Source organism: Stegostoma tigrinum, chromosome 17, assembly GCF_030684315.1.
Source record: "Stegostoma tigrinum isolate sSteTig4 chromosome 17, sSteTig4.hap1, whole genome shotgun sequence".
Classification (NCBI taxonomy): Eukaryota; Metazoa; Chordata; class Chondrichthyes; order Orectolobiformes; family Stegostomatidae; genus Stegostoma; species Stegostoma tigrinum.
In genome coordinates, this window is record NC_081370.1 from 38493274 (window position 1) to 38514504 (window position 21231).

At 42.0% G+C, this 21231-nt stretch overlaps 1 protein-coding gene across 12 annotated transcripts in view; it reads right to left on the reverse strand.

Moving 5' to 3' along the window:
- Window positions 1-10586: 10586 nt before the first annotated feature.
- The window catches only part of ppfibp2b (PPFIA binding protein 2b), a 247441-nt gene continuing 236796 nt past the window's right edge, over window positions 10587-21231 (reverse strand). For 8 of the 12 annotated variants that reach the window (XM_059652093.1, XM_059652097.1, XM_059652096.1 and 5 more), the window contains 4 exons: window positions 18533-18655; window positions 16956-17081; window positions 16165-16353; window positions 10587-13243 (listed from right to left, as the gene is read on the reverse strand). In XM_059652093.1, the coding sequence (XP_059508076.1) occupies window positions 13043-13243; window positions 16165-16353; window positions 16956-17081; window positions 18533-18655 (639 nt within the window). In that variant the 3' untranslated portion in view covers window positions 10587-13042. The remainder of the gene's footprint in view (window positions 13244-16164; window positions 16354-16955; window positions 17082-18532; window positions 18656-21231) is intronic. The other 4 variants (XM_059652099.1, XM_059652102.1, XM_059652103.1 and 1 more) reach the window with 2 other exon arrangements.

The following is a 21231-nucleotide window of genomic DNA, read 5'->3' on the forward strand; positions in this document are numbered from 1 at the left end:
TGATTGAAGTAAGAATAAACCTTCCTGAGGGGTCTTGACAAAACAGACACAGAAATGTTTCTTCTTATGAGAGAGTGTAGAGCAAAGGTCACTGTTTCAAAATTATTTCAAACAGAGTTGACGAGTTCTTCATTTTTTCCTCTCAGAGGTTTCAGAGTCTTTGGAACTCTTTTCCTGTATAGGTGGAGGATATAGAAGCCTTGAATATTTTTAAAAGCACAGTGAGGTAAATTCTTGACAGCTAAGGGGCTGAAAGGTTATCTGAGCTGATTGGGAATGTGATTTAATCTGATCAGCTCTGATCATATTGAACAATGGAACAGGCTCACAGGCCTACTCATGGTCCTAAATTGCATACTTGTAACTTCTTGTGCAACCTCAGGAAGCTGACGAAGTCCCTACGCCTTTACTTGAATCATTCAACTCAGTTTTCTTTTACATTCCATCAGACAGGAATATTAATCATGAAAACTACAACATAATAAATTTATGCAGTCATTGCTTTCTCACTTCATCCCAGCCCTGTCCTGATTAGATACACAAAGACCCCATCAAGTGGGATTAAACTCACCAAAATGAAGGCTTTATCAAATATTCCATTTTAATTTATTAAACATATCTTAGGCATCTCATCTATTTTAGAGTGAAACCACTTCACTCTTTTATCACAGTAACAATTTCATGTTTTTACCGCAGTTTTAATAAGAATTAATTGGACTTTTCTATAAAGCCAGGAGAAAAATGTATCTTTAAGAAACAACATCTTTAAAGAGTATTGAAATATCAAAATTCTTTACACAAAGTTTGTATAAAATTGATTTACATAAAACACAACTAACTTAAAAAGAATTAATTATTCAAAGCTCAAACAACCATTTCATTGACAATATTTAGGTAACCAAAAAAATTGTCAAAGATCCCAGAAGTCATATTCATTTAAAATTAGGTTTTGAACAAAGACATTTTGGTTATTTTATAGAAGATAACAAAGTGTGGGGCTGGATGAACACAGCAGGCCAAGCAGCACCTTAGGAGCACCAAATCTGATGTTTCGGGCCTAGACGCTTCATCAGAAAAGGGGGATGGGGAGATGATTCTGAAATAAATAGGGAGAGAGGGGGAGGCGGACTGAAGATGGATAGAGGAGAAGATAGAGGGAGAGGAGAGAACAGGTGGGGAGGTAGGAAGGGGATAGGTCAGTCCGGGGAGGATGGACAGGTCAAGGGGGGTGGGATGAGGTTAGTAGGTAGGAAATGGAGGACCTACTAATCCCATCTCCTCTACTCTCCTCTCCACCTATCTTCTCTATCCATCTTCAGTCCGCCTCCCCCTCTCTCCCTATTTATTTCAGAATCCTCTCCCCATCTCATTTTTCTGATGAAGGGTCTAGGCCCGAAACGTCAGCTTTTGTGCTCCTGAGATGCTGCTTGGCCTGATGTGTTCATCCAGCCCCACACTTTGTTATCTTGGATTCTCCAGCATCTGCAGTTCCCATTATCTCTTATCCTTGGCTATTTTATACCTTTGTTTCAATTACTTCTTGGTTCCATAAGGTGAGGATATATTTTGGTAGCCAAATCTAAGCATTCAACCGAAACATTATAAAAACACAGTTCAACTAAATAATATCACAATTTAGAATTTATTCCTAGTGCAACATCTCCTGAATGCTACTGATTTTGTAGGTATTGGGCCCCCACAGAAGGGAGGTACAAGTTCTGGGCACCTGTAATGCTAATAATGGTGCTCCTCTTCCTTTGTAAACAGTGTTTCAAAACTGTAGCTTGGCAATTCATCTTGTGTCAGCAGGGTCTGAAAATAGGAGCAATATGCAGAGTTAGAGCATCAAGCAGCTGGCATCTGAATGGAGTCCAGCTGATCGTCACCACGAGCAACACATGCTTTATTGTAAGCTGGGCAATAAAAGGAAAGTAACAGCATCTGAATATTGCCTTTTTACAGTCCCATGGTGTCCTAAAGCACCTTGCAGTCCATGAAATGCTTTTGAAGTGAGATCATGCAGAAATGCGCTAGCCAATTTGCACACAGCAAGATCTCAGAAGTAGCAATGTGATAACAACCCAATGGTCTTTTTAATGATATGGCATGGACATGTGATAACTGACAGCTCAGCAACATTCTTTAACCAGGGGACACAATTTAAAGGGAATTGGCAACAGAGCTAGAGGAGAAGGTATTTTTAAGCAAAAATCTGGAATATACTGCCTGAGCGGGGGGCTTGATGATGATTGGAAAGTCCACAACTGTTACCGTGTCAATAGCTTTGACAGTGTGTCAAATAACCGCAGTCACCAGCCTATCAATGCTCATCGTAAATAGCAGGTGATTGCCATTCACAATATGCTAGAGGCAACTTACCTTCATATAACTGTGCCAACAAAAGAAAGAAAACATCAAGGCATGAGAAACAGAAGAGCTATTTGGAGGATTGACAAAAATGGGATTGAAAAATAGAGGGTCATTTTAAGTAGATGTAGAGGTGAAGTGGAAATGGAGAGGACTTCAGAAAATGGACCCAGATAGCTGAAGGTCCGGCTGCCAATGGTGGATTGAAGTGAAAGGATGCATAGGAGACTGGTCCAGTGTTTGGAGAGTTTGTGGGAAGGGAATTTGAGGTTTTGGAGGAGCCATAAAGGGCTTGAAGCATAAGAATGATGATGTTGAATAAGAAGGTTTGAATATTGTAGAGTAGGTACATACTGCTATGACAACATCTTGAGGGGCATTGGATCCTCTGAAGAATGTACCAGCCACCTTCCTGTGTTTTAATCAATTGTGTTAAAGAAACTAGCCTTCTTCCTCTCAATTGTCTGTCACTACCCAGCACATTCCACGGATTAAAGGCCTTAGTGGGCAACAATTGGTCTTTTAAGGGCCTCGATAGGCCTAAGGAGGTACATCTTGCCAAAGTGGGCTTGCATTGTGGCCTGACTGAATAATAACATCCTCAAAAAGCTCAAAGATAATGTTTCTCCTGCCACATAGTCAGAGACTAAGGGGCCACCCATTTGGGAATGCAATAGGAGAAACTTTCACTCAGAGGCATGGGAATCTTTGGAATTCTCTGCCTCAGATTTGTGGATGTTGAGTGGTTGAGCACATTCAAGACTGAGATTGATCATTTTGGCTGCTAAGGGAATTCAGGGTTAGAGGGTTAGTTTTTCTTTTCTATTTATTTCATGGGATGTGGGTGGTGCTGGCAAGGCCTTTGCTGGTTACTCACCCCTTCAGAAAGTGGTGGCAAGCTGCCTTCTTGAGCCAAGGTAGTGTATTTAGTGAGGTGCACTCACAATGCTGTTACAGAGGGAATTCCAGGATTTTGGTACATCTATGGCAACAGAATTTCATGTCTGGATGGTGTGTACCTTGGAGGGAACCTGCAGGTAGTTGTTTCCGAGCTTCTGGTGGCTTTCCCCTTCTAGGTATTGGTGGTCACAGGTTTGGAAGGTCATGTCAGAGGAGGCTTATTGTGTTGCTGCAGTGCATCATGGATATGGTGCACATGGCTGCCACTAGGAGTTGGCGGTGGTTAATGTGAATGTTTAAATTAATTGGCACAGTGCAGGCTGCTTTATTCTGAATAGTGTTGAACGCTGTTGGGGCTGCACCCATCCAGGTAAATAGAGAGCATTCAATCACAATCTTGACTTTCGCATTGTAGATGGCAGATAGGGTTTAGGAAGTCAGGGTGGGGCTGAGCACTGCAGAATTCCTACCCTGTGATCGACTCATATAGCCACAGTATTTATGAGACAATGGGAACCTTGAGAATGCTGATAGCAGGGGATTCGGAAATGATAAAGTCATTGATTGTCAAGGACAGGATGATTAGTTGATCTATTATCAAAGATAGCCACCTCCTGGCACACACGGCACTTGCAGCGTATCAGCTCAAGGCTGAACACTGTGGTCCTGTTGCATTTGGATTTGATCTAGTTCTGTAACTGAGGAGTTGTGAATTGTGCTGAATATCATGCTAACATCTTTGAACACCTGTGATCTTATGATGCAGGAAAGCAGCTGATGATGTCTGGACCTAGGACACTACCCCAAGGAAATCATACAGAGATGTTCAAGGATGGAGATAAATGTACCTCCATTAACCACATCCATTTTCCCTCATGCTTGGTACTACTCCAACCACTGGAGAGCTTATGCCCTGATTCCCATTGGCTCCAGTTTTTAGTTAAGACTCCTGATGCAACACTCACTTAAACGCTGCCTTAATGTTGAGGACAGTCACTCTGCTCTTATGTTCGTTGTTGTAATGAGGTCAGGAGCCAAGTGGTCTTGGCATAATCTAAACTAAGCATGAATGAGGAGGTTACTGCTATGCAAGTGCTGCTGATCGCACTGTTAAATACATTTTGCATTGATAATCAAGAATAATGCACAAAGGTGGAATTGATCTCTGGAGTTAATCATGAACTCAGTAAACATCAGAACAGTTGACGGTCTTCTCCAGTATTTATATTAATTTGGATGGGGAAAGTCACTAGACAAATTTTCATTTAATCATAGTGGATTCAAGACACAGTAGGTTCTGACATGCTGAGAAGTCACCATGTTAGCAATCCGCAGTCGTGACCTTGTCAGAAGCAGTGTTAGTAACAGTTTGGATTTCACACCACAAAATAGAATTAGAATGATGTTTTTAAGTGATGTGCTGTACTTACTGTGAGGTTATTAATGCCTTCTGAGAATGCTTCTATCTGTTGAACTGCCCTTTCAGAATCTTCCATCTGTAAAACCAGGCATCATTTCATATCAGAGCGGAGTCATAACAGAAAGCCTGATCTGATTTCTGAGTTCTTTCCCATGAACCTGATGCTAGTTTTGTAACAGGCTCATGGTTTGCTGGGAGAATAGATCGAGTCAACTTCTGTTGACTGTGGGAATCAAGTCTGCCTGGATTTCCCAAGGAGTGAAATTGTACACCGATGAGAAAATTCCCATTTGTGTAACTCCTGGCTACAAAATCATAACGATTGCTAAGGAATACCATTAAACTTCTGCTTCACCAAAGAGATGTCATAATTGTGTGTCCACCCTCAGTGAAACACCAAAGTGGCACAAGAACTATTTAGTTGCATGGCATTTTCTTTCCTGATTGACAATGTTTAGCAAAGGAATTATTGAATGGAGATGTTCAAAATCCACTTGTACAAAGTTTACTGATGGAAGATTAATAGCCAAAAGTCAGAGATTTAAGGTAATTGGTGAAAGAGTTAAAAAGGAAGTAGAGGAGGATATTCTTATGCACTGTGTGTCATCGTAATCTGGAATATGCTGCTCGAAAGGGCCCTGGAGCAAATATTTTCAAAAGGGAATTGGTTAAAGACTTGAGGGAAGGAAAATTTGCAGAGTTAGGGGGAAGAGGAGAAAGGAGGAACTATGGAGTTATTTGTTCAAAGAACTACCACAGAAACAATGGAATGAATTGCCTCTTCCCGTTTAGCACATTTCTGTGATCATCATCTCCTTACTTAGGACTCATGCTTTTGACCAAAATTCTATTTTCTTCTTGATTACCACTCGATTAGTTGTGCTTATTTGGGATTGAGTTGACTAAGGTTCCCATAATTTAAATTCCTTTATATTTATTAAGCTAACATCAAAATGTTAAGTTTAAAACTCCACAGAAATGGACTGTTCCTCTTAAGAACATTAAAAATATTTGGACTCTCAGGTGATGGAGGGATATGGGGACGCTGTAGAAAGATGTGAAATGGGTCAATAAACAATTTGATTGATTACTGGTAGAGATCCCAGGGCCCAGTCTACTCCAGCTTCTAGCTCTTACATTGTTAAATTAAACTTCACAGAATGGTGCAACATGCGCTAAGTGATTCGTCCAATATATTTGTCAAAATCTTGCAATTTAAGATTTCAAATTTAAGTAGCATTTTGCGGAAAGTATAATTATGGATTTATTTGTATATCATTGGTGTAAGAGTCTGACTTGGCAGTGTGGGTTCTGATGGGACAATGCATAAATGAAAATGTAGAAAAAGGGAGAGATTTAAAATAATAGATTCATTGCCAAGCGTACTATACTATTTGTCCCACATAGAAAGGAAATTAACTCCCTAGCAGTAGCTGCAGGTTAGCTTTGGGAGGTGCCACATGCCGGGGGGTGGGGGGGGTTTCACTTTTGGATTCCTCACTCTGGTTTCTCAGATAATGCCAACTTTTAAATATGGAGAAAAAAACTTTCCAATTATTAATGTTTCCAGTAACCTAAGGCCCCAAGGCAAAAGGCAAATCCACTGAACTCACTGAATCTCAAGCTGCTGCTAACCAACAGGATTTGAATCTTAGAGATAATGGGAACTGCAGATGCTGGAAATTCCAAGATAATAAAATGTGAGGCTGGATGAACACAGCAGGCCAAGCAGCATCTCAGGAGCACAAAAGCTGACGTTTCGGGCCTAGACCCTTCATCAGAGAGGGGGATGGGGGGAGGGAACTGGAATAAATAGGGAGAGAGGGGGAGGCGGACCGAAGATGGAGAGTCGAGCAGTTTCAAGGCCGAAGAGATTACAAGAGAGTTGCAATGGGAGAGAGATTCCCTGAGGTTGGTCCGGAGGGAGGAGGGTAACTTCTTCAGGTTAGGCATCCCTGGAAGAGGCTTCGCAGTGAGGTTAAAATAGTATCAGAGATAATGGGAACTGCAGATGCTGGAAATTCCAAGATAATAAAATGTGAGGCTGGATGAACACAGCAGGCCAAGCAGCATCTCAGGAGCACAAAAGCTGACGTTTCGGGCCTAGACCCTTCATCAGAGAGGGGGATGGGGGGAGGGAACTGGAATAAATAGGGAGAGAGGGGGAGGCGGACCGAAGATGGAGAGTCGAGCATTTGAATCTTCCTATCTTACCAGTTGATTAACACCCAACTTATTGTCAGCAAACATTCTTAGAGACAGCAAACTGAATGAAAACAGTCTGTTGGAATTTAAAGTGAACATTAGATTGCAAGAGTGGTTTTGATACATCACAATACATCTAACTTATCACATCCCTCAAACATGTCTACCTACCACATCCCCGAGTTTCACCTAAACAAAACATCTCTTCCTCTTCCTGGCCACATTTCTTAAGCCAAACAAATTGTGATATCCATCTACCCCATCCAACCATACTTAAGCTACATCAATTAGCCCATTTGTCCACTATTTTCCTCAATTCATCTTTCCATGGTATCTTTAAATCTCACTTTACCCTCATAATCTGATCTTTCCACACCCACTTTCTCATGTCCTCATCCAGGGATGATGGAACTGCCTCCAAGTCCTACCCACTGACTTGCAACATATTCCAAAAGTTTGTCCACTCTGGATTAAAATAAAAATATTCTGCCTGATTGTTCTAATTTTTCACTTATCACCTTAAGCAACTTGCCTGGAGTACATTTTTCACAATCCAGCACAATCTCCAAAAACAACATGGCCACCCCCATGGTTTTACAGAGTGCGGCACTGAGCCACATTTTACGTTGTTCTAGTACCAGCCAACTAACTTAGCCAAACCCCTCGTTCTAATATAAGTAGTCATTGTCGTACCATAGGGCTGCTCTCACTTTAGAGATGACTGGTGGTGGTTTAGGCCCAGGGTCACCACACCTCAGGCAAAGGGAGAGATTGAGCAGGAAAGTCCTTCATGGTAACTTCAGCTGGTGTAGGAATTGGATCGGTGCTGTTGCTATCACTCTGCATCACAAACTAGTCATCCAGCCAACAGAACTATAACCAACATCCCCTAGTTCTTGTAAAAACCTGACAACAGATACAAAGGGGCAAAGGCCTCCATTTATACTGTAAATCTCTATAGTTCTGCAGACCGGTCAATCCACTTGAGCAAAATCTCTCCCTAAGCACTGCTTTAGACAAGCTTTTAAGCCAGTTAAAAATCAGTCAGGCTTCAAACAGATACAGCAATTCAAGACTGGACATCCAAAAAGACACTGCAGGCAATCAGTAGCAGCAGAATTGCACTCCAACGCAATCTGTACTCTCATGGATTGGCACATCTCATACTCAACCAGTAGCACCAAGTCAGAGTATCACCACATGCCAGACTTCAAACAATTCAATTCACTCCATGTGATATCACGAAATAGAACATAGAACATAGAACAGTACAGCACAGATCACGCCCTTCAGCCCACAATGTTGTGCCGACCATTGATCCTCATGTATGCACCCTCAAATTTCTGTGACCATATACATGTCCAGCAGTCTCTTAAATGACCCCAATGACCTTGCTTCCACAACTGCTGCTGGCAACGCATTCCATGCTCTCTCAACTCTCTGCGTAAAGAACCTGCCTCTGACATCCCCTCTATACTTTCCACCAACTAGCTTAAAACTATGACCCCTCGTGCTAGCCATTTCTGCCCTGGGAAATAGTCTCTGGCTATCAACTCTATCTATGCCTCTCATTATCTTGTATACCTCAATTAGGCCCCCTCTCCTCCTCCTTTTCTCCAATGAAAAGAGACCGAGCTCAGTCAACCTCTCTTCATAAGATAAGCCCTCCAGTCCAGGCAGCATCCTGGTAAACCTCCTCTGAACCCTCTCCAAAGCATCCACATCTTTCCTATAATAGGGCGCCCAGAACTGGACGCAGTATTCCAAGTGCGGTCTAACCAAAGTTTTATAGAGCTGCAACAAGATCTCACGACTCTTAAACTCAATCCCCCTGTTAATGTAAGCCAAAACACCATATGCTTTCTTAACAACCCTGTCCACTTGGGTGGCCATTTTAAGGGATCTATGTATCTGCACACCAAGATCCCTCTGTTCCTCCACGCGGCCAAGAATCCTATCCTTAATCCTGTACTCAGCTTTCAAATTCGACCTTCCTAAATGCATCACCTCACATTTATCCAGGTTGAACTCCATCTGCCACCTCTCAGCCCATCTCTGCATCCTGTCAATGTCCCGCTGCAGCCTACAACAGCCCTCTACACTGTCAACGACACCTCCGACCTTTGTGTCGTCTGCAAACTTGCTGACCCATCCTTCAATCCCCTCGTCCAAGTCATTAATAAAAATTACAAACAGTAGAGGCCCAAGGACAGAGCCCTGTGGAACTCCACTCACCACTGACTTCCAGGCAGAATATTTTGCTTCTACTACCACTCGCTGTCTTCTGTTGGCCAGCCAATTCTGTATCCAAGCAGCTAAGTTCCCCTGTATCCCATTCTTCCTGACCTTCTGAATGAGGAAATGGTTGGAGACACCGGATACTGCAAAGGTTATGGGCCCTACAACATTCCAGCAATAATACAGCAGATCTGTGCTCCAAAATTTTCCATGCTCCTAGCCAAGTTGTTCCAGTACAGTTGCAATGCTGATATCGAACTGCCATGTGGAAATTGCCCAGATATGTCCTGTGCACAAAACACAGGCCAAATCCAACCCAGCCAATTACAACCCCATGAGTTTACTCTCGATCATTAGTAACATGATGGAAGGTGTCATCAACAGTGCTATCTAGCAGCGCCTGCTCAGTTTGGGTTCTGTCAGGGCCACTCAGCTTCTGACCTCATTACAGTGTTGGTTCAAACACGAACAAAAGAGCTGAATTCCAGAGGTGAGGCAAGTGTGACAGGCCTTGACATCAAGGGCACATTTAACCAAGTATGGCATCCCAGAGCTCAAGCAATTCAATGGCATTACCAATACTGAATCCCCCACGATCAACATCCTGGGAGCTACCATTGACCTGAAACTCAACTCAACTCACCATTAAAATACAATGGCTTCAAGGGCCAGTCAGAGGTTAGGAATACTGCTGAGTAACTTTTCCCCGACCCCCCAAAACCTGCCCACTATCTACAAAGACACAAGTCAAATTTGTAATGGATTACTCTCGACTTGCCTGTATAAATGCAGCTCTGAAAATACTCAAGTTTGAACCATCAAGGACAAACCAGCCAGCTTTATTGCCCTAAATCCATAAATATTCAATCACATGACCAATGACACTCAATAGCAGCAGCACATACTACCTACAAGATGCAGTGCAGAAATTTGCCAAAAAGATCATTAGATAGTACCTTCCAAACCCATGATAATTTCCATCTCCAGAAGGGCAAGGACAGAAATATGAGATGTCCACCACTTGTCAGTTTTCTTCCAATCCACTCGCAATCCTGATTTGGAAATGTATTGCCATTCCTTCACTGTAGCAGAGTCAAAATCTTGGAACTCCTTCCTTAAATAAATTGTTGGCCAATCTACAACACAGGGGCTGCTGCCGTTCAAGGCAACTCACCACCACCTTCTCAAGGGCAAGTAGGGATGGGCAATAAATGCTGGCCAAGCCAGCGATGTCCATGCCCCACAAGTGTATTAAAAAAAAGTTAATGCCCATGTTAACATAACGGAGCAAATTACAGTGCAAGCACTCGAAGGAGAACAGCACTTAACACAGTATCACTTAAATTCCGTGAAAACATTTCACATCAAGGCTTTAATGGAAAAAAAAGTCAGCACAAAAATGGTGGATGTGCAGTACAGCCAAAGATGGTGATGAGTTTACTACACACAACGTGTCTCTAAGTAACAGGCATTACAGAAAATGGAAGGAGATTGCTTCTCTTGGTCTATACCAGTGTTAATACTTCTCATGAAATTCCTTCCCTTTCTCTTTGTCTCACCCTTATCTGCATAATCTTCTATTCATGCACTTACTGAGATGACCTCTTATTTCCAAACACCCCTCTTACCTCATCCGCTGTATAAAATGAAACAGAGCATAACTTACCAAGAAGAATCTCTTTATTCATAATTTTGTAAAAACAAAATCAGAACATTTTATATAGTCCTTAAAATCAGGGATTATCGAAGTGAATTTTTAAAAATAACTCAAACTATTATCAATGCCATTGAAAAAGATATAAACATGACAACAATTTTTAATAAATGTGTCAATTAGGGAAATAACTATTCTTTAAAAACAGCTGTGTTTTAAATGGGTGTCAACCTGCATATGAAACTCATTTTGTGAAGATTTTAAGTTTTGCTTTTACCCTTTCTGGTCTGGATAGTGAGAGAGAGAGAGTAGGGAACTGTGGAGTTCAAATAGTCAAAATTAAATCATATTCATCCTAATTTGCACATATCTCAAGTTTCTGATATTTTTGTAATTATCTGCAGCACCTTTCCCAAACCTTAAGGACCCTCAAATTTAAGTTAAATGGGGTCACCTCGTTCTCAAGGGTCATATTGCAATGGTTGGGCATAAGAGCAACAATTTAGCCTCCAGATTTGAGGTGTCTTAAAAAATCTAGTTCAATGGATTTATTTAAACTGCAATTAATCTTTTAATATGTTTGTTTCCTGCTTCACTCTGTTCCACAAACTGCCACCCCAATATTTGGTTCTTTCTCATCTCCCACACTCCTCTGCAATACAACAAAGTTCATAATTACATTGTACAGAGCCATAGATTATTGCAGTGATAACGCTATTCTGATGTTTCAGAGATGGAATGTTACATTGACTCCACTATAACTCAAAATTGGCAGAAAATCCTACAAACAAATAAGAAAAACCTGGCATTTACCAGACTTGTTTAGATCTATTTTTGGCAAATGGCACTGATGGAGTACAAACCTCAGATATAACACTCTGGAGCCAAAATGCAATCATTTGTGATTTACATCATGACTTTGTTGCAAAGTTTGCAGCAGGAGTGAAAGTACTCATTACAGTTCTGGATAAATATCATGTGTCAGGAACAGAAGTGTAATTTAAAAATAAAAATCAGACAGAACCAGTCGGGCTGAAGGGTCGTTCCTGTATTGTATGATTCTAAGGGAAAGTCGCATCACAGGACCACGTGGTGGGAATAGCCAGAATTTAGTGCGTTCCATGCGGTTCTCCCACATTAACTTTGATCACATCTGAACTTGCAGCACTATATTTGCAATTTGCAGAACGTAAGCGTGTGGCAGCTATAAAGTGACAATTCTATCACAGGGATAGAGATTACATTGACTTGTGAATAAGGACAAATACATCTCCCTTTAAAGATCAAATTGTTTTCTGTGCAAACTTCTAACTGTAAAACTGGGAGATTCAATAGAAAATTTTAACAATATTACAGCAGGTTAAGAAAATGAGAAATATCTTGGATCAAGAGGACACCATAAGTGAACACTATCAAACCACTCAGCACCCAAAGGGGAAATGTTAATGGTTTCTTTGTCCGTAGCCTGGGGAACAGCTGTATTTACAGATGTTGCTCTCCTGTATTCATTAGGATTCTACAGGCTTGATGTGTGTAGATTTCTGATCTATTCATTCTGAAGTATCACAGATTATTTCATTTGCCCTGGTAGATCCCCATAGATGGGGTCATTCCATCAGATCTCCACTTGGGATGACACTCTCTACAGACTGTCTTTTGGCATTGGATTCAAAATTTCCAGGAATTACCTTGGAACTGACATTATGCAGTTGCAATGTTGTCAAAAGCTACACAGAGTGGGGCTGAGGAAATCTCTGATAATTAAGGCACAGAATGGCCCCGTCTCATCAGACGTCATTTAGTGTCAAGTACTATGTGGTCACGTAACATAATTTCCTCTCAAAATTATAAATATAAAATACATACATTGTGTGTAAATATTAAAACACATTTTATACAGAATTTAACCTTCTAGAATTACATATGAAATATATCTATACGATTTCTCATGCCAAAATATATATTTCCATTGATTCTGTACAAGTAGAATGGTTTTAGTGAAACACACAATTCTCTTCACTTAAAGAGTTAATGTGAAAATGCTGGGTTATAGTAAGAAACCACATTGTTATTGATCCACAAGCAAACTGTTGCTTGATGGTTAAATCGTAACTTTGGCTTGAGTTTTCTGGAAGATTCCTCCAGAATCATGTTAGTACGTTAGCGAATGATGTCATGCCCAGTGCTTCACTGTCTTGAGGTTACCAAATGGTATCTTTTTAAAATCTTGGTTTCCTAGGATCTCCTGCTGAGGCAGATTAACACTTCAGATTCCCCACCTGCTCCAGGCTGTTCAATTCCCTGTCTGCCACAACCTTCTTTGCTTTGTGTCCTGTACAGTTCCTCTGGGAACCATTGGTTGCTGGATGAACAATGCCTGGAGGACAAAGGTAATCACTTGACTCATCAAGCTTCTTCTTCCTGAGATTTCCAAAATGAGAAAAGCCGAGCTTCTTTGGCTGGGAAGAGAGAGAGAGAGAGAGAGAGATCAATCCATAGTTAAAGATAAATCAGATATCAACCATCATTAAACTGGATTGCATTCTCTTATTCCACAGGCTGGGGCTTTATGTCTGATTTCAGACACTTGAGCATGTAAGATAACAAGGTGTAGAGCTGGAATAACACAGCAGACCAAGCAGCACTAGAGGAGCAGGAAGGCTGACAAAGGTGTAGGCCCGAAATGCCAGCTTTCCTGCTCCCCTGATGCTGCTTGGTCTGCTGTGTTCATCCAGCTCTATACATTGTTATCTGAGATTCTCCAGCATCTGCAGTTCCTACTATCACATGAGCATGTAATCTAGGTTAGCATGCCATTAGAACATTGCAAAGCAATGTACTGTCAGAGATCCCAATTCTTTCCAACAAGATGTCAAGTTGTCTCCGATGGACCTAAAAGATTCCAAGATGAGTAAAAAACCAGTTCTCCCCAAGCTATGGGACTAATATCTATCCATCAACCAACAGCAATAGAATACAAATTAGAAGGTCATTATTGCATTTCAATTTGTGGAAGCTTACTCTGCAAGCTGGTTGCCACACTTCCATCATAAAAAAGACTATTTCAATAGTACTTCATCAGCTGCAAAGCACATTGGGACTTAGTTATAAATGTTGCTTTACAAGTTTCAGTAAATATGGACTTCTGAATCTGTCAGCAATGATTCAATCTCCCTCTATTTTCTGTTATGTCTGTTACTTAGAGACATGAGTAATGCCAGACAGATAAAGATCATCTGGTAAATCCAACTACCTTGTGTACCATGACGTATCCCTCATCCCAGCCAAATCCACATAATCTCTAGCCAGACAAATTTTTCTACCTTTATTATGTACCCTCCAGGTCAGTAACTGGTTCTGAAAAAATAAAACTTGTAGAGTCTATACACTGTCTGTAAAAGCAAAATGGTGTCAGATTTTTAAAAATCTTCTGCCCTACTGAACATAGAATATAGTCCGGTCAAATTTTTAGGCCCCACTACTGGATGGTTTGATTGAGGCGAAGAGCAAAGAAGTGAAAGCATGACAAACACAAGGGAGAGAATAGTCCGATAGACTGATGGTGCAAAACAGGATCTGTTATTGCTAGCAATTGGACTAAATGATCTGTTTCTATACTACAGATGCTTTACATTGCCTTAGCCAGAAACTAGAGGCCTGAGGATGACTGTGAATGAGTTATCAGATCTCATTTACATATTCAAGGTTGAGCTACTTGTGTCAATTTCATCTCCACTGACCATTTGTTGAGGATCACTTGCTTCATCAGTTGTGACCCATAGTATTTTCCAACAACATACTGAGATGATGTCTCTGAGGTAACAAAATGTCCTGAAGCGTCTCACCAAACAAACTGAGTTTAAGAGAAGTTTGGAAGGCTGGTAGGACTGGCTACCAAAAGCACATTGAATGATGAGAAAGAAGCAAAGCAGCAGAGTGATTTAATGGGGATATTGCAAGCCAATATTCAAGACAGCTGAAGAGTTAAGCAATTTAAATTAGGGCAGGTATTAGTACGGAATTGGAAAGGTGCCAATAAATCCAAGGTTATGGAAATCAGGTGATGAGTAAGTCAGGAATAGAATGAAGCAATGGGAGGATTTGAAAATGAGGGGGAAAAAAATCATAACCTTGAGGCATTGTCGGTTCAAGAGCAAAACACTAACTACAGAAGTGAAAGGTGAACAGGGATTTGTGTGTGTTAAAATAAGGGGCAGAGCTTTGAGCGAATCCAAGACTGTGGAAGGTGTAACATGGGAGTCTGGAAAGGTGAGCAGTAGAATAGACAGGTTTGCAGGCAACATGTCATGGGCTATGAAAGTGAGCGGCGATTTGAATTTATGGAGTAAGAATCCAAGACAATAATGAAGCACCAATCCCACTATTCCAAGTTCCATGGGAACAAATGCCGCTCCACCTGCGGAGGTGCTAATAAAGAATCCCAGGTAAGATAGGTCTGACACCTGCTCTACTCAACTGTTTTAAGAAAGTCCATCAGCAAGGATTAAGCCCCTAATTAATATATTGCACAAGTCAAAAGCCTGCAGAGAAGGCTGGTCAATATAGTGTGGAGCTGGAGGAACACACGAGGTCAGTTCTGACGAAAGGTCCTGACCTGAAATGTTGCTATTTCCTGCTCCTCTGATGCTGCCTGGCCTGCTATGTTCCTGCAGCTCCAGAATCTGCAGTTCTTGCTATCTTGGAGTGAACGCTGAGTAAGGATCACCCTGAATTTAGCAGCTAGTCCAATGCCATTGCAGACTTGATGTTTCTATATTGCTACACTTCGAATTTGTTTTATCTCCAAAAGACAAGCCCACCACGTGTATCAATTTCCAGCTTCCATTTCCATATGGTGCTCTCATTTTGCATACCAATTGTTTAAAAAGTTTAATTGAAGCCAGAATAGCTCAACCAAAAAGCAGACCCAAGTGTTTGAACTCTCAGGGTTGAGCTTGTTTTTCTAAAATGCAAATTGTCAGTGTTTATAGTCCATCCTTAGTTGTTTTTGATGGGGTGGTGAGCCATCCTACTGAACTGTTGCAGTCCTTGAGGTGTATCTGCTCCCAAAGTGGTGTCAGAGACAGATTTCCTGGATTTTGATGGTGAAGGAATAAGGATGTATTGGGGCTTGCAGGACAATTTGCATCTGGTGCTTTTGTCCTTCCAGAGAGTAGGGTTTGCAGGTTTGAATGTTAGTTAGTCAACTGCAATAAATTTTACTCACTTAGCCAACAAATGAAAGAAACTTAGCAATTAGACATGTTGAGCCACAGTTACTTTGAAAAAGTAATTTGATTACAATATTTGTCTTGTACAGTGAGCTGTCCCTATTGCTCAGTGAGGTGCAGCGTGTGACAGAGCAGGATTGTATACCTACCCTCACTTTCGCTGTAGTGTTCAGGGGCGTGTAACTACTTGATTCGATTAACTCTCTCTTCTCATGTTGAGCTTCTGGGCCAATCAATAGGTTGAAGTGTGTGGTCAGGTGTCGCCGAAGCAACGTCTTCTGTGGTGGGATGTTGAGGAGCAAAGCCATTGTTTCAGAGTTAAAGCGTGGCTCTAATATCTACATGAAAAACACAAGGAATGAGTTAACAGACATGCATTTCATCCTGCCTTTTATTCATATCATTGGATGAGAGGTTACCAGATTGAAAGCATAAACTGGCAACATATCAACTGCCTACTGCATGACCCATGCCGCACGCCACATCCCCACCCAAGTTCTTGGTTTTAAAATTCCAACCCTCGACTTCCAATCAGTGTATGGCTTCTCTCTTCCCTATCATCGTAATGCCTTCCGGCCCCATAAACCTCAGATATTTGCAATTCTAATCTTTTTCCACATCCCTGATTTTACTCACACCTCCATTGACAGTTTTCCAGGCCCTAAGTGTCAGAATTCCCTGCCTAAACCTCTTCACTTCTTTCTCTCATTTCATTTACATTGTTCCTTAAAACCTAACTCTTTGATCAAGCTTTAATATCACCTTACATGGCTTAGTATCAAATTTTGTCAATAATGCTCCCACAAAGTACTTTGGGTTTATTTTACTATTTTGAAAGGCCAATAAAAGATACTGTTCTAAACTTGTATCTGTTTAACGAAAATGGTGTACATTAATCACTGACAAGCTGCTCAAGAGACGTTTGCACTGATGCACTTACAACAAGACCACCGTGTACACCACTCCCTCGAAGGTTTGGTGCATATTCTGCGAGATCCACTGACCTCAGCCATTCCATCACCCGATGATTTGACCACTGGACCACATCAGATGGAGAGGTGTGATTCTGATCACAAAACAACATTTTTTGGTTAAAAAGAAAACGAGTTGTCACGATCTTCAAAAGTTACGTCCTCCAGAAACAATTCCTGAGTACTTCAGCGTCTTGCCAATCTCTTGTGGAATAAAGGTTTGTTTCAGCACTATGTTCTGACAATGGGACCACGGTGAAGTGGTTGGGGGTTGAGTCAGGAGGAGTATTGGTGCAGGAGAAGAGAATAGTACAAGAAAGTCTGATGTCACCTCAACTGGCAGGCACAGAGCAAGGTCCCATTGACATTCTTACAATTCACTGATTTTAGTTGTGGGCTGAGGGACACTGTTGTGAGCCTGCATGCTCTTCTTAGAACTACTGGCTCTGGATCTTTCACAATCACCTGAGGGGTCAGATAGGGGCCCTGGTTTAATGTCACATTTGAGGGACTTCTTCTTTCCTCTTTGCTTATTTTTTCTTGGAGCGTGGACATTGTTAGCTAGGTCAATATTCATTCTTGATCTCAATGGGTAGTTAAGAGTCGACCAAATTGCTGTGGTTCAGACTGGGTAAGAATGGCAGGTTTCCTTTGCTAAAGGACATTTGAATGCAATGGGTCTTTACACCAATGGTCACATCATAATCATTAATCCTGAAATTTATTGAATTCAAATTTACCATGGTGGGATTTAAACTCCTGTACCTAAAATATTGGTTCTAGGTTTATACTCCAATGACATTAGCACAACACCACTACATCCCCAAGGAGATAATATCTTTGACAGTGCAGCTCTCCCTAGCTACAGAACTGGCGTGTCCCCTTTAGATTTTATGCTCAAATTACTGGAATGGAACTCAAATCCACCAGCTTCCAAGGCAGAGATGAGATCCTTACCTGCTGATCACAGCTTTGATGAGATTCCCTACAGTGTTGAAACAGACTCTTCGGCCCAACAAGCCTACACCACCCCTTGGAGATCCCACCCAGACCTAACCCCCTATAACCCACACACCCATGAACACTACAGGCAATTTAGCACAGCCAATCCACCTAGACTGCACACCTTTGGACTGGGAGGAAACCGGACCATCCGGAGGAAACCTGCACAGACACGGGGAGAATGTCTGTGTGGAGTTTGCACAGTCGCCTGAGGCTGGAATCAAATTCAGGCCCCTGGTGCTGTGAGGCTGCAGTGCTAACCACTGAGCAACCGTGGGGCTGTGTGAAGCATGGCTGGGAATGAGGGAGAATGCAAAAGGGAATCCCTGGTCAGCACGGATCAGAGGCCTTTTAGGAATTCTACAAGATTGTACTTGTGGTGGATGAGACAGCTTTCAGAGCTGATATGTTATTCTCTCAAACAGCTGGCTCTGTTATATCTAGATGATGCCTCTCACAAAGACACCAGAAATGAAACCCATCCTCCATGTTTCAGTCGATAGCTAGCACAACTTGCCAACAATTAAGGGAAGCGCACACACACCTCATCAGAAGGCCTTCGTCGAAGGCAATTAGGATGGAACTTATTGGCAAGTAGTACATGAATGGCACACTTAATACTAAGGTGATGCAGCTGACTGGTAACTTTTAGAAACAGAAGGTCATTCTGCAAAAGAAAAAGAGAGCAGACTTCAGTCAGATGTTGTTAAGTATATCAAGAACAATGTAGTTCCTATCATCTCAAGAAGAATCCTACCTGAATCTTACTGATATGGGCAGCATTTGGTCAACTGGCCCATCATAACTCTGTTACTTTTACAACAGTCCTGGAAAAGGACAGGTACATACAGCAGGGTAAGGTTTAAAATTGGGGTCGGGGTGGGGGGGGTGGTGGAAACGGTAATTACAATTCTGTTAGGCAATAATTGGGTAACAAAATGGGAACAGATGCTGTCAGGGAAGAGCACTACTGAAATGTGGAGATTGTTTATGGAATGCATACTGCATGTGCTTGATATGTTTGTCCCTAGCAGGCAGGCAAGGTGTGGTTGAGTGAGGGAGCCTTGGCTCTCAGGAGAGGTCGAACAACTGGTTAAGAGGGAGAAGGATGCTTATGTAAGGTTTAGGAAACAAGGAATGGAAAGGCTCTAGAGGGATACAAGTTATCCAGGAATGAGCTGAAGAAAGGGCTTTGGAGAGCTATCGGGGGCATGAGAAAACCTTGGCAGATAGGATCTTGGAAAACTCCAAGGCTTTTCACACGTACGTGAGGATTAAGAGAATGACCAGAGAAAGGGAAGGGCTGATCAAAGATTGTTAAGGGAATAATGCATGGTACCTAAAGAGATAGGAGAGGTCCTTAAATGAATTCTTTTCTTCGATATTCACAACTGAGAGGGTCCTAGTTGTAGAGGAGGACAGTGTGAAAGAGGCTGGTAGGCTAGAGGAAGTTGCTGTTAGTAAGGAAGATGTGCTATGAATTTTGAGCAAGTTGAAGATAGATAAGTCCCCCGGACCGGATGGTATTTATCCTAGGATTCTACGGGAAGTGAGGGAAGCGATCGCAGGGCCTTTGGCTATGATCTTTTCATCCTCACTGTCCACAGGTGTGGTGCCACAAGATTGGAGAGGGGCAAACGTCATTCCCTTTGTTCAAAAAAGGGAATAAGGATAACCCTGGAAATTACAGGCCAGTTAGTCTTATGTCAGTGGTGGGCAAATTATCGGAAAGGGCTCTGAGAGATAGGATTTATGATTACTGGGATAAGCACAGTTTGATTCGTGATAGTCAACAAGGATTTGTGAGGGGTAGATCATGCTACATAAAGCTCATTGAATTCTTTGCAGAGGTGACCAAACACATGGATGAAGGTAGAGCAGTGGATGTTGTATACAAGGATTTAGGTAAGGCGTTTGACAAGGTTCCTCTTGGTAGGCTCATGCAGAAGGTAAGGATGCATGGGATAGGGGGAAATGTGGCAGATTGGATTCAGAATTGGCTGACCCTTAGAAGACAAAGGGTGGTAGTGGACAGAAAACATTCAGCATGGTGCTCAATTACGAGTGGTGTACCCAAAGGATCTGTTCTGGGTCCTCTTCTAATTGTGATTTTTGTAAATGATTTGGATGGAGTGGAAGGGTGGATTAGTAAGTTCGCAGACGAAATGAAGGTGGGTCACATTGTGGGCAGTGTGGAGGGCTGTTCTAGCTTACAAAGGGACATTAATAGGATGCAGAGCTGGGCTGAGAGGTGGCAGATGGAGTTTAACCCTGAAAAGTGAGAGATAATTCATTTTGGAAGGACAAACTTGAAAGCAGAATATAGGGTTAACGGAAAGATTCTTAGCAGTGTGGAGGAGCAGAGGGATCTTGGGGTTCATGTCCACAGTTCCCTGAAAGCTGCCACCCAGGTGGATAGAGTTGTTAAGAAGGCGTATGGTGTGTTAGCTTTCACTAATAGAGGGATTGAGTTCAAGAGCCATGATGTTATGCTCCAGCTATACAAAAGCCTGGTTCAGCCACATCTGGAGTATTGTGTTCAGTTCTGGTTGCCTCATTACAGGAAGGATGTGGAAGCATTGGAAAAGGTGCAGAGGAGATCTACCAGGATGTTGCCTGGAATGGAGGGAAGGCCTTATGAGGAAAGGTTGAGGGCGCTAGGGCTTTTCTCTTTAGAATGATGAAGGATGAGAGGTGACTTGATAGAGGTGTACAAAATGATCAGAGGTATAGATAGAGTAGACAGCCAGAGACTTTTTCCTGGAGTGGAGGTAGCTATTATGAGGGGGCATGGTTTTAAAGTGAGTGGAGGTGGATATAAGGGAGACATCAGAGGTAGGTTCTTCATACAGAGTGTGGTCGGGATGTGAAAAGCATTGCCGGAGAGGGTGGTGGAATCGGCCTCATTTGAGGCATTTAAGAACTACTAGATAGGCATATGGAAGATAGTGTAAGGTAGGGGTGAAGGTTACAGAGACTTTAGGATAAGGGTAAAAGTTCAGCATGACATCACGGGCCAAAGGGCCTGTACTGTTCTACGCTCCTCTATCCTGCTGGTGGTGCAGTCTATGGAACCAGTTCCACAATGGCTCATTGCCAATACGCTCTACTCCAGCACTGTGTGGGTAAAGATTCAAGACTAACCACTACATGCATTCCCTGTGTAAGTTCTTTTTTTAAACTTTTCCTTCACTGTTATGGTATCTTACAGTTGACCTGTGTACACACATGTATTTGAAGGTG